This window comes from Dendrobates tinctorius, unplaced genomic scaffold, assembly GCF_039654945.1.
Source record: "Dendrobates tinctorius isolate UK_male_01 unplaced genomic scaffold, ASM3965494v1 ptg000155l, whole genome shotgun sequence".
In the NCBI taxonomy this organism is placed as follows: Eukaryota; Metazoa; Chordata; class Amphibia; order Anura; family Dendrobatidae; genus Dendrobates; species Dendrobates tinctorius.
The window spans coordinates 16,315,376-16,330,130 of NW_027361822.1; the positions used below are offsets into that span (position 1 = coordinate 16,315,376).

The following is a 14,755-nucleotide window of genomic DNA, read 5'->3' on the forward strand; positions in this document are numbered from 1 at the left end:
GAGACTATCTAGAGGGAGGGGGTTTCCTGAAAATCTGGTGAGAAGGGAGAAATGAAAGTAGAAGAGCTGCGCCTGTCAGATCCATTGTTCCTGACGGAGGGTTAACCATTGCGTATGGATTTTGCAACTGAGTTCAACAAGAAAAATCTTTATTGTAGCCAAAAATGTATTCATTCTGCAATGAATTTGTGCACCTTTTCTCTTAGAGAAGGCCTGCGAATCTTCTCTGTGAAGCATCCAGCTGTAGTCCCCCATCATGTTCACATTGGTACCCTCATTCTAACTCCTTGAAATCCTGATTATATCTTTCTACTTGCTTTTCCGTAACAGCATCAAGGTTTTCAGGAAAGTAGTCTAAATGGGAATGTAAAAAATGTAATTTTAAATTCATCAGGCAACCCATGGCTTTGAAACGTTTCAGCATGTTCTCCGCGATGGACTTAAGTTTTGGATCTTTGTTCTTACCTAGAAATTTCTTCATGACTTCTTTAAAAGAATCTCAAGCTCTTTTCTCAACAGCTTTCATTTTTGCTTCAAACACGTCATCCTTCATGAGTTATCGAATAATCGGACCCACGAAAATGACTTCCTTCAGATTTCCCTCAGTCAGTCCCTGAAACTTCATACACAGGTACTTAAAAGTCTCTTCTTCTTTCGGTAGAGCTTTCACAAACTGCTTCATTAGTCCAATCTGTGGGGTGTGGCAAAGCTTTATTGGGATCAACTAACCTTTCTGCAACTATGTTCTAGAGTCCAGGTTGCAAAGATGTTCTAGTTTGCAATCTTTTTTGGCTTCACTGATGAGTTCTATCCCGACTGTTCCATTAACACAAAAAGCATGGGTACTTTGTGTATCCTCCTTGCTGCCCAAGGAGCAAAGAGAGAGCTTTCAGATCACCATATTTTGACCATCCTTGATCCTTGTAATTACGTTGCTTGAGAATAAAGTCTAAATTCTCTGTACACACATGGCTCCGCTCCGTACACCTCGTACACACACGGCTCCGCTCCGTACACCTCGTACACACACGGCTCCGCTCCGTACACCTCGTACACACAGCTCCGCTCCGTACACCCAGTACACACACGGCTCCGCTCCGTACACCTCTTACACACACGGCTCCGCTCCGTACATCTCGTACACACACGGCTCCGCTCTGTACACCTCGTACACACACGGCACCGCTCCGTACATCTCGTACACACATGGCACCGCTCTGTACACCTCGTGCACACACGGCTCTGCTCCGTACACACACGGCTCCGCTCCGTACACACACGGCTCCGCTCCGTACACCTCGTACACACACGGCTCTGCTCCATACACCTCGTACACACACAGCTCCGCTCCATACACCTTGTACACACACAGCTCCACTCCTTACACCTCGTACACATGAGGCTCCGCTCCGTACACCTCGTACACACACAGCTCCGCTCCGTACACTTTGTACACACATGGCTCTGCTCCGTACACCTAGTACACACGCGGCTCCGCTCCGTACACCTCGTACACACACAGCTCCGCTCCGTACACCTTGTACACACGCGGCTCTGCTCCGTACACCTCGTACACACGCGGCTCTGCTACATCCACACTGTAAACCCCTCCTGACCCCACACAGAAACTTCCCCTCATCCAGCACCATGACAACCAGCAGAGCAGAGTCCTCCATACACTGAGACCCCTGATCATGTGACCCCCTGACTCCTCCCCTCCTGTGACCTCATCCCAGGTCCTGTGCGCACAGAGCATCCATATATGTGGTGTGCGGCTCTGCAGGTGGAGGTAGGTGTTGGAGATTCCCCATTACTGGGCTGCACAGGGGGTAGTAACCCCTCCATTCCCAGAGATAGAGCCCCCAGCTCTGCCATGTGTATATGGACAGTAATAGAGCGCTGGCTGGGCTCATGTATACAGGGGAGGGTGCTCTGGTTTGGGGACAGATGATGCTTTCTCTCTGGGGTGGAGATTTATTGGGCCGTTCCTGAAGACATTGGGGGTGATTCATCAGGATCAGCCATTCTCTTGGTTTTGGAGCAGACGCTCCTGAGACTGAAGCCTCTTAATGAGTCCGGTGAGGGGTGGAGATTGTTGGGGACATTTCTGGTAGTGATATCTGCAGGTATACGGTAGAGTAATCGTGTGGACCTGGAGCAGCGGCTGCAGGAGATGACGTTCTCCTCCCTGCAGTCACTCTCTTCCAGTCATTGGGGCAGTGCAGGGGCAGTAGCGGTTACCACCAGCGTCAGGTTGGCTGACCCTGCTGCTGCTGTAGGGTTGGAACCTCACCTGAAGTCTGCAGCTCCACTGTGACCCCAGTTCTCCAGTACTGCCTCCTTTATTTCCTCCTCTCACAGGAAGTTTCCGTCTTTCTTGCTGTGGGGTAGAGTCGGTGACCGGCGGCTTCTGCTGTCCTGAGTGGAGCCTTTCCTTTTTCCCTGCGCTTGGTGACTGTGCTATAAAGTAAGTATATGGTGTGTATATTTATTGTGTGTATACTCGTATAGCATGTGTATAGATATTAATGGGGGACCTCATTCAGTCATGAGTTGTGGCGCCGCTGATACAGAAGACATCACAGCCTGTATCTCTGGTTGGCACAGAAACTATCCATCTAGAGATTAGTGTGGCTGCCAGATGTGTCTCAGCTCCCTACTGTGGCTAATGGGACAGGACCACTCCCTACTTAAACTCACAGCATCCTAGACATGGGGCCTTAATTTCTCCATGAACTGTTGGGGTTTTTCTTGTTATATGTATCCTGATCCTGACTCCCTTTGCTTATGTGATTTCCCCCACAATTATAACTTTGATGCTTGTGACATTTCTTTGCCTAATCTTCTGGTGTCTGACTTCGGCTATTTCCTCGACTACAGTTTTGTTTCCTTATTATGTCCCTGGTATTGTCTCTCCAATTTCTGACCCGGCTACTTAGACTATTCTTGCCTCAGGATCACTCCTCAGGTCAGCAGTGGACACACAACACTGGGGCCCCTGTTGTAAGTCCTTATCTATTTTTTGGGGTGAAAAGGTGTAGGCCAGAATTCCTCCGGGGTCAGTAGATGGAGTGGCTAGAGAAAAGTCTGACCAAGCTAGCCTTTTTGGGCTGATGCCTTCAGAGTGCCTTAAAGGGAACCTGTCATGTAAAATAACGCTTTTCACTTGCCGATATGAGGTTAATCTGTAGTTTAATAGCGTTCTGACTCTGTGTAACACCCGCTTTCAGAGCTCCGCTGCCGGGAGGAAATTAAGTTTATTGCACCTCGCAGCTTCGTTCTTTCAGTCATAGTGGTGTTGCGCCGACGCGGTTTCAGTCACCGCTCTGTGTATAGAGAGCAGTGGCTACAACCGTGCCCACGGCACTGACTGGCAGACCCGTTCTACTTGCTGTCTTTGGACTTGAAATCTGAATAAAAGCTTCATCTCTGGCAGAACCAAGGTTATTTGTCCTGAATTTTTACCTTGTAGTGAAGGTGGACACATTGTAAAGTTCTTAACTACAGATCAATTTTTTATTAAGTCTCTTGTCCCTTTAAATCTGTTAACATTCCGTAAGAATAGGTATATATTTACGAAAAAAGGTGAATTAACATGTAGTGTTCATCAAACCCCTGTAAAAGCATATCTTTATTAGAACATACCTAAAATACACCTGACTCTATGCACAGTAAAATCAACAAATGATTTCTATCCAATTTGGTGCCACTGTTGGTCAACAGTATAGTATAAAGGTGACACAGTAATAGAATAATGCAGCCATGCCTAAAGAGCATCTCTCAATCGAGAGAATTGGTAATGCTATGGTTACAGATCAGTATAAATGATCCCAGATCATATCACAGATATTAGGCCTATTTTTTCCCTAGGATATACAGCTCTGGCAAAAATTAAGAAATGTTCAGTTTGTCTGATTTTTCTCTTTATAGGTATAATTTGAGTAAAATGTAAATTGTTCTTTTATTCTATAAACTACTGACAACATGTCTTCGAATTTCCAAGCACTAAATTTTGTATTTATTTTTTATTTATTTTTAGAAAATGAGAAATGGTCAAAATAACAAAAAAATGCAGTGCTTGCAGACCTCAAATAATGCTAAGAAAACAAGTTCATTAACATTTAGAAACAACAATACTAATGTTTTAACTCAGGAAGAGTTCAGAAGTCAATATTTTGTGAAATAATCATGATTTTTAATCACAGCTTTCATGCGTCTTGGCATGCTTTCCACCAGTCTTTCACACTGCTTTTGGGTGACGTTTTGCCACTCCTGGTACAAAAATGTAAGCAGTTCTTCTTTGTTTGATGGCTTGTGACTATCCATCTTCCTCTTGATTACATTCCGGAGGTTTTCAATGGGGTTCAGGTCTGGAGATTGGGCTGCCCATGACAGGGATTTGAGGTGGTGGTCCTTCATCCAGACATTGATTGACCTAGCTGTGTGGCATGGCGCATTGTGCTGCTGGAAAAACCAGTCCTCAGAGTTGGGGAACATTGCCTGAGCAGAAGGAATCAACTGTTTTTCCGGGATAACTTTGTATGCGGCTTGATTCATACGTCCTTTGCAAAGATTAACCTGTCCAATTCCAGCCTTGCTGAAGCATCCACAGATCATCACCAAGTCTCCACCAAATTTCACAGTGGGTGCAAGGCTTGTATGCCTCTCCAGGTCTCCGTCTAACCATTAGATGACCAGGTGTTGGACAAAGCTGAAAATTAGACTCATCAGAGAAGATTACCTTACTCCAGTCCTCTATGGTCCAATCCTTATGGTCTTTGGCAAACTTTAGCCTGGCTCTCCTTTGCTTCTCATTGATGAAAGGCTTTTTTCTAGCTTTACAGGACCTGAGGCCCTGCCTCATGGAGCCTGTTACGAACTGTTCTTGCCGTGCACTTCACCCCAGCTGCCATGTGCCATTCCAGTTGCTAAGTGACAATCGAATAAGATGCGGTCATCCCAGTCAGTGAAGAGTCGTTTTCGCCCTTGATCGGTCTGTTTCTTTGTTGTCACTAATATCTGCTGCTTGACCTTGTGGTAATGAAAGGCTGTCTTTGAAATTTTAAGGATGGAGGCAACATGACGCTCGCTGTATCCCTCTGCTAGTAAAGCCAGAATCGAGCCCTTCTTTTCCTCACTCAAGACTTTTCATTTCAACTCCTTTGGCATGGTTAAAAGTAATTTTTTCATCTCTATTACTTTTGGGATATTACTAGCACTTATTTAGCCATCCAGCTTGCCCTATTGCAAGAGGATTGTGAACACCACAGCAGGGGTTTTTTTTTAGACTTTCCTTCGTTATATAAGATTTGGTTCAGGTGATCACCTAATCAGAAGCACATTAAGTAGAATGCGGTGTCCTCTGGTTGGAATGGAATGGCTGTCAGACATGTAGAGAAGCTGATTTTTATAAAACTGTGCAGTAATCTCTTAATTTTTGCCAGAGCTGTGTACTAGGCTGTATCTGCAAACAACGTAGGTTGGCAAACTAATAATACAGGATTTGGCACCCCTGCTCCATGGTGGCCTGCCCTTACTTTCCCTGGCTTTCCATGCTAAACATAAAAATATAGATATATTTCTAATCTAGACAACGTAGGCGCTGTTCTATAAAAGGAATTTAGAGCACACCATAATAAAAATAGGAGACTTCTCGTATTAGTTAAGCTCTAGTTTTCCAGGCCTCAACGCGTTTATCCAATCAGTGTATCATCAGGAGGCCAAATTGAAGGTTTATCACAAAGGGGCTTTGATTATCCTGCATTCTTCTAGCTATCTCTACCTCTCATAAACCTTCAATTTGGCCTCCTGATGATACACTAATTGGGGAAACGCGTCGAGGCGTGAGAAACAGACCTCATGACTAATGGCTAATACGATAAGTCTTCTATTTTTATTATGGTGTGCTCTAAATGCCTTTTATAGAATAGTGCCTTTGTTGTCTAGATTACAAATATATTTATATCTTTATGTCTAGCAGGGAAAATCAGGGCATCGTGGAGTGGGGGGGAGCTAAATCCTGTATTATTAGGTTGCCAACCTCCGCTAGGAAAAACTAGACCTAATATCTGTGATATGACCTTGGACAGTTTATACTGATCTGTAGCCATAGCATTACCAATTATCTTGATTGAGAAATGTCTTTTAGCCATGGCTGCATTATTCTGTTATTGTGTCATCTTTTATACACTGCTCAAAAAATAAAGGGAACACTTAAACAACAGAATATAACTCCAAGTAAATCAAGCTTCTGTGAAATCAAGCTGTCCACTTAGGAAGCAACACTGATTGACAATCAATTTCACATGCTGTTGTGCAAATGGAATAGACAACAGATGGAAATTATTGGCAACACCCTCAATAAAGGAGTGGTTCTGCAGGTGGGGACCACAGACCACATCTCAGTACCAATGCTTTCTAGCTGATGTTTTGGTCACTTTTGAATTTTGGTTGTGCTTTCACACTCGTGGTAGCATGAGACGGACAATTGTGTGGGTTGTAGAGTCCGTCTCATGCTACCACGAGTGTGAAAGCACAACCAACATTCAAAAGTGACCAAAACATCAGCCAGAAAGCATTGGTACTGAGATGTGGTCTGTGGTCCCCACCTGCAGAACCACTCCTTTATTGAGGGTGTCTTGATAATTGCCAATAATTTCCATCTGTTGTCTATTCCATTAGCACAACAGCATGTGAAATTGATTGTCAATCAGTGTTGCTTCCTACGTGGACAGTTTGATTTCACAGAAGTTTGATTTACTTGGAGTTATATTCTGTTGTTTAAGTGTTCCCTTTATTTTTTTGAGCAGTGTAGTATATAAATTTGCTTCAACAGTTAACCAACATTGGCAGTCAATCAGATCTAAATCATTTGATGATTTCGCTGTTCACAGGGTCAGGAATTTTGTAAGTGCGTTCTAATAAATGTTTCTAAAGGATTTTGATGTTTACGAACTGTTTAGATTCCTGTAAAGACATTGATCGCAGTGGTGATGCTAATATGTACAACATGTGAGGCCCATGGTGGGTTACAGTGATGTTGTGCCTTTATATACTGCCATTATGTTTTCAGCCAGGGATTAACTATTGTTTTTATATGGAAATATAACAATCACTAGCTGAAGAGCCAAGCGCTGCCCGGGCTTAGTAACTAACTACGGTTAGTTAAATTATAATGATATATATAAAGCTGAGTGTACAGCCCCGCCCACTCCACATAGCCACATTCACTATAATATCCCACATCATCCCATCAGCCAGAGCCACGGGACTACTACCCCTAATATCCCACATCATCCCGTCAGCCAGAGCCACCGGACTACTACCCCTAATATCCCACATCATCCCATCAAAGCCACCGGACTACTACCCCTAATATCCCACATCATCCCGTCAGCCAGAGCCACTGGACTACAACCACTAATATCCCACATCATCCCGTCAGCGAGAGCCACCGGACAACTACCACTAATATTCCACATCATCCCGTCAGAGCCACTGGACTACTACCCCTAATAATCCACATCTTTCCATCAGCCAAAGCCATCGGACTACTACCCCTAATATCCCACATCATCCCGTCAGAGCCGCCAGACTACTACCCTTAATATCCCACATCATCCCGTCAGCCAGAGTCACCGGACTACTACCCCTAATATCCCACATCATCCCGTCAGAGCCGCCAGACTACTGCCCCTAATATCCCACATCATCCTGTCAGAGCCACCGGACTACTACCCCTAATATCCAACATTGTCCCTTCAGCCAGAGCCACCGGACTACTACCCCTAATATCCCACATCATCCCGTCAGAGCCGCCAGACTACTACCCTTAATATCCCACATCATCCCGTCAGAGCCACCGGACTGCTACCCCTAATATCCCACATCATCCCATCAGCCAGAACCACCAGACTACTACCCCTAATATTCCACATCATCCCGTCAGAGCCACTGGATTACTACCCCTAATAATCCACATCATCCCATCAGCCAAAGCCATCGGACTACTACCCCTAATATCCCACATCATCCCGTCAGAGCCGCCAGACTACTACCCTTAATATCCCACCTCATCCCGTCAGCCAGAGTCACCGGACTACTACCCCTAATATCCCACATCATCCCGTCAGAGCCGCCAGACTACTGCCCCTAATATCCCACATCATCCCGTCAGAGCCACCGGACTACTACCCCTAATATCCAACATTGTCCCTTCAGCCAGAGCCACCGGACTACTACCCCTAATATCCCACATCATCCCGTCAGAGCCGCCAGACTACTACCCTTAATATCCCACATCATCCCGTCAGAGCCACCGGACTGCTACCCCTAATATCCCACATCATCCCATCAGCCAGAACCACCAGACTACTACCCCTAATATTCCACATCATCCCGTCAGAGCCACTGGACTACTACCCCTAATAATCCACATCATCCCATCAGCCAAAGCCATCGGACTACTACCCCTAATATCCCACATCATCCCGTCAGAGCCGCCAGACTACTACCCTTAATATCCCACCTCATCCCGTCAGAGCCACCGGACTGCTACCCCTAATATCCCACATCATCCCATCAGAGCCGCCAGACTACTACCCCTAATATCCCACATCATCCCATCAGAGCCGCCAGACTACTACCCTTAATATCCCACATCATCCCGTCAGAGCCACCGGACTACTACCCCTAATATCCCACATCATCCCGTCAGCCAGAGCCACCGGACTACTACCCCTAATATCCCACATCATCCCATCAGCCAGAGTCACCAGACTACTACACCTAATATCCCAAATCCTAACTTCCATACCCGGTATCCATTTAAGAGGGAAGATGTGCCTTCAGGATGGAGGATTTGTGATGGGGATATGGGCAGGGAGGGGGTGATTCATTTCTGTCATGTGCTGTCTGTTCTTTTCTGGGGGGCAGACAATGGCTGGGAGCTTATGTTCCCGGGGATATTAGATTTTTCCCACCATGGCAGTGTCTCCTGAGGTGTTGTCGTGGAGAAAACTATTGCTCATAGCAACCAATCACAGCTTAGCTTCTTTGCTTAGTGATTGGTTGCAAGGAAAACTGTTGCTCATAGCAACCAGTCACAGCTCAGCTTTTTTTAAACAGCTCTGGTGAAATGAAAGATGCTTTGTGATTGGTTGGTGATACATATATAGTCCACAATCACGGAGAAGCAATTAAATTTATGGTCTGGTTCATACTGGGAGAGAATCTAGTATCTACATGGTCTATCTCCTCATATGTTTCCCTTTATTATCTTCAGTAATTGTATTATTACATTGGAATTTTATGATATTACATTACCTCATCTTCTCTCCGTTGAGATTCCTACAATATCGGATCTTCGCAGTGGAGATCTTCAATATAAGAGAATTTTCCTGATTGACCCATCAAAGATGAATGGTAATAGGGACAAGATGGCGGAGAGGATATTACACCTCACCCTAGAGATCCTCTTCCGGCTTACTGGAGAGGTGAGAGATTCTGATGATGTCACATTACATCATTCTTATCTATGGGAATAACAGATGGATAGAACTGGAGAGGTGAGGACTCTGGAAATGTCTGTAGTGAGATTTATGACTGTGACTCTTCATAACCAGGATTACACAGTAGTGAAGAAGACCTCTAGTGAGTGGTATCGGGACCCTGGGTCTAAGGGATGTGGAAGACCCCTAAGCCCAATCACAGAGCTTCCACCTCACCTCCTGATTCATGAGGACATCAATGACCAGAAGATCCTAGAACTCACCTACAAGATGATTGAGCTGCTGACTGGAGAGGTAACACTACTGGGAATGATGGGACATTATACAGTCGGGGCAATGACTGTGTCATTGTATATAACATTAAAAAAAACTTGGCCCTCGGATTGAAGATCTGCAAAACAAAGTTACTTTTATTATTGCAATCAAAATGTTGAGCGTTTTCGGTCTTATATTCCGACCATCCGAACTGATTGCTGGAGGTTAGGAGAAGAACGTGCATACAACCGCGTTAGTGCATGCGACGTGCGTCACTTAGGGAAGGCCTTCAATAAGTGACGCACATCGCACGCACTAGCGCAGCTGTATGCATGTTCCTCTCCTAACCTCCAGCAATCAATTCTGATGAAGGTCTGAATACAAGACCGAAAATGTTCGACATTTTGATTGCAATAATAAAAGGGAACTTTATTTCACCGTTCTTCAGTCCGAGTGCCAAGTTTTTTAATGTTACATACGGACTGGATACCCTACTTGTGCACCATTTGCTCTGACTAGGAGTGCCGTGTATTACCTCTCGTCATTGTATATGTCAGGTTCCTATAAGGTGTCAGGATGTCACCATCTATTTTTCTATGGAGGAGTGGGAGTATTTAGAAGGACACAAGGATCTGTACAAGGACATCATGATGGAGGTTCCCCAGCCCCTCACATCACCAGGTAATAGACAGGACTAATTACACACAACCTATAATTATCTGTATGTAAAGAATGAATTCAGTCCCTGTATGTGTTTCCTCCAGTTCTATCCAGTAAGAGGACAACACCAGAGAGATGTCCCCATCCTCTTCTTCCACAGAACTGTAAACAAGAAGATCCTAATGTTCCTCAGGATCATCAGGTAGATGGAGAGAAGGTGTCATGAGATCTCCCCTATGATGTGTAGACGGCTGTGAAGGTCTTGTGCTCAGCCTTGTTTTATCCACCAATATTATATGTTTTATACTTGTGTAATAAGAACGGTGGAGATGGCAGGATTAGAGCTGATCATAGATGTGACTTCTCCATCTGTCTGTGACTTTTACAATATTTGTTTCAGGGTGAAGATCTGACCCATATTAATACTTCAGAGATATATATAAGAAGTAATGAGCTGTGTAAAGAGGAGATTACTACATTTGACTACCCAGGTGAGTAGTTACCACTAACTGTTGAGAAATCATAGATTCTACTCAGTCACTGGCTGGTACCATAGGAATTATAAAATAAAAAAGGGAGATGCCAGCGCTGCTTGTGGTCAGAATGCAATAAATAAAGTGCATATGCACATATTGATTTCTAACTGTATTTCAAAATGAGACACTTAGCAAAAAATTGATCAATTATTTGAGCCACCCTGCATATGGGGCAGTCCTGCTCTACATTTTTTATATTCTCTGTGCCATTACGGCCTCCTAAATGTATTAAAAGCAAGATCATATTAGATGCAAACTGTACCTGAAGCGTTTCTGAATCACTCCCACGAAGCCAGAAAAGGCGAACGCAGATAAAGGTTGACCAGGTCCGGACATAGACATTTCATGTTTAAATTCCACACTGCCTGACCAGCACCACAGATGAAGGGTGATACAGGCTCAGACACAGTTGCACAATCAAACAGAGCCTGGGGCAGGGCAGGGCTGCTGTGTGTGTGCACAGCAGCCTAGATCAATCACAGTGAACACAAAGAATGGCGAACATAACCCAGCGTGCTCAGCAAAGTGGTGGTCAGCCACAAACCAAAATCAAATAAAAAAAAGGGGAGAAGCCAGTGCTGTTTGTGGTCAGAACACAAATAAAGTGCATATGCACATATTGATTTCTAACTGTATGTCAAAATGAGACATTTAGCAAAAAATTGATCGATTATTTGAGCTACCCCGCCACATCACGGTATTTTAATATGGGGTAGTCCTACTCTATATTTTTTATATTCGCTGTGCAATTACGGCTTCCTAAATATATTAAAAGCAAGACCATATTAGATGCAAACTGTGCCTGAAGCGTTTCTGAATCTCTCCCATGGAGCCAGAAAAATCAAACGCAGATAAAGGTTGACCAAGTCCGGACATAGACATTTCAGGTTACCCACACTGCCTGACCAGCACCACAGATGAAGGGTGCTGTGTGGAGGTTAAACCTGAAATGTCTATGTCCGGACATGGCCAACCTTTATCTGCGCTCGCCTTTTCTGGCTCCGTGGGAGTGATTCAGAAACGCTTCAGGCACAGTTTGCATCTAATATGGTCTTGCTTTTAATACATTTACGAGGCTGTAATGACACAGCGAATATAAAAAACGTAAAGTAGGACTGCCCCATATGAGTATGCCTTGGTGTGGCGGGGTGGCTCAAATAATTGATCAATTTTTTGCTAAATGTCTCATTTTGAAATACAGTTAGAAATCAATATGTGCATATGCACTTTATGTATTGCTTTCTGACCACAAGCAGCGCTGACTTCTCCCTTTTTTTATTTGATATTGGCTTGTGGCTGACCACCACTGTTGCTGTGCGTGCTGGGTTATGTTCGCCATTCTTTTTGTGTTCATTGTGATTGATCGAGGCTGCTGTGCACACACTCAGCAGCCCTTCCCTGCCCCAGGCTCTGTTTGATTGTGCACCTGTGTCTGGGCCTGTATCACCCTTCATCTGTGGTGCTGGTCAGGCAGTGTGGAGGTTAAACCTGAAATGTCTATGTCCGGACCTGGTCAACCTTTATCTGCGCTCGCCTTTTCTGGCTCCATGGGAGTGATTAAGAAACGCTTCAGGTACAGTTTACATGTAATATGGTCACGGTTTTAATTCATTTAGGAGGCCGTAATGGCACAGCAAATATAAAAAACGTAGAGTAGGGCTGCCCCATATGACAATGCCTTGGCGTGGCGGGATAGCTCAAATAGTTGATCAATTTTTTGCTAAATGTCTCATTTTGAAATGCAGTTAGAAATCAATATGTGCATATGCGCTTTATGTATTGCGTGCTGACCACAAGCAGCGCTGGCTTCTCCCTTTTTTTTACCATGGAATTATGTGGAGCTGATGAATGTAAATGCTTTTAATATTACTAACAATTCTGTTATTTCTCTGTTCCTAAAAAGGGAAATATTAATCAGCAACATGATAACCAAGAAATCTCTTGTTTCTCAGTCCCTGCAGACATTTATATATACACATATTGTATATTTAGGTTTTATGTGATATTTCAGTATTTTAAGCTTTTAACTATTGTCATGGTTTCACCTAAATATAAAGTTGTGTTCCCATGATTAATTGGAACTATCTTAATAATTCAATAATACATGACACTAAAAAGTGTTTTAGTATTGTAAGATAGCTCTGACTGTATGTGTTGGGGGACACTCGCTTGGCAACGGGATGTAGGCATACAGGAACGTTTTCTCTCTTAAACAGTCCATGCTGTTTATTTAGACTCAGCATAAACCACTGTAGGCCATGTTACATATCGCAGACCTAACACATAGTCCATAACAATTCATAGTACACAGCTTTAAGTTGCAGTCACTAAACACGCTGGACTTCTCTTTGTCCAGTTACCGTGGACGACCGCACACCGTGCGAATGTCTCTTTCACAGTTTTACTCATGACACACAACATTAGATTGCAGTCTCTAAACACGCTGGACCTCACTTCGTCCAGTTACTGTTGGCGATCGAACAGTTCATTAACTGACTCTTGTCAGTGCACACAGTCCCCCATACTCTGGGTTACCTTCCTGGAGCTCCACTCCACACGCTGACTCCCTGTCAGTCCCGGCTTCTAGGGAAGCTGCCTAACTGGGATCACTGTCCCGGACGATGACTTGTTCCAGAGGCCAAACCCGACAGTCCAGACCCTCAGAAGGACGGTAGCTTCCCCAACACAGTTAGCCATCACAGGCTCTGCAGGTACATGGTGTAACCCTGTGCTTTTCAGGAATCTGATCCACTCGTAAGAACTTCCAACACAGAGATCAACCAGGTACATGGCCTCACCATGTGCTTTTCAGGAATCCGGTCCACTCACAGGACCTTCCAACACAGAGACCTGTCCTCTTTCAGGACCTTGCAACACAGAAACATGTGACCAAACCACAGTAACATGTAGCTGAAACCACCCGCATAGGTGGAAGGTGTGTGTCGTTAGCCACTCCCACCCAGCTCTACGGCTAACCCTGTAAGCCCCCCTTTATAAACAAAAACAAGGCTCATGGAACTACAGGTCCCAGGTAAATATTTCCAGCTTACATTGCAAAGGACCTCCTCCTCTGCAACACATTTACAACAATGCCGGTGACTGTCTCACATACCCCCCCCTTCCCCCTCTGTTCAAACTTGTGGGCTTGAACACTTGTCATAAACCAGGGGCCCCGAGATCGGGCACCCATGTCACCTTGCCCTACCAGTCGAGAAGACCATCTCAGTCAGTTTTGACCGTCAGTTCCTGAGACATAGTCCATCACTGTAACTTCCTGTCTGTTCACAATGCACGGTCGGACAAATCGGACTTTGTCACCTCACGTTTCAGAGTCAATCTGTTAGGCTTCCCCCGCCCATAGAGGTCTGTATGTAGGCCTTGAGCTTCAGCCCTTGAGTCACAGTCTGTCTGTGTCACCAGATCATTTTTAGTAACCACATTTCTCAAGTATTCTACTTTAACCGATCTTTCTCTCCATGACCGCCTCCAGCAGTTGGTGCGGTCACGAGACTCGCTTACAGTCGAGCCTACTGTCTGGTCTGAGTCTGACCCCTCTAGTACGTTACACGGGCTACTGTCCAGGTCCCTCAGCTTTGTACTGAGAGTAGGACTGCCAATTTCAGATTCTCATCATCATTGTCTTGCTGAACTACCAAGGCCTCTTCTTGCAGGATATCTTTCGCTGTCACTCTGCTGGCGAATTTCTCTATCGCCTTTCCTAATTAGAGAACAGTTATGCCAACTCTCTTTTTCCTTTTTCCCTAGCCTCCGTTGTCGTAATTCTATTCTTTCCCC

The 14,755-nt window shown here is 44.7% G+C and overlaps 1 protein-coding gene across 3 annotated transcripts in view; it reads left to right on the forward strand.

Annotated features, from left to right (window-relative positions):
• Window positions 1–14,755, forward strand: part of LOC141051040 (uncharacterized) — a 159,350-nt gene that overhangs the window by 78,747 nt on the left and 65,848 nt on the right. Inside the window, exons 1-5 of one of the 3 annotated variants that reach the window (XM_073547847.1) lie at window positions 1,656–1,789; window positions 2,362–2,467; window positions 9,345–9,494; window positions 9,624–9,803; window positions 10,322–10,445. In XM_073547847.1, the coding sequence (XP_073403948.1) occupies window positions 9,417–9,494; window positions 9,624–9,803; window positions 10,322–10,445 (382 nt within the window). In that variant the 5' untranslated portion in view covers window positions 1,656–1,789; window positions 2,362–2,467; window positions 9,345–9,416. The other 2 variants (XM_073547846.1, XM_073547849.1) reach the window with 2 other exon arrangements.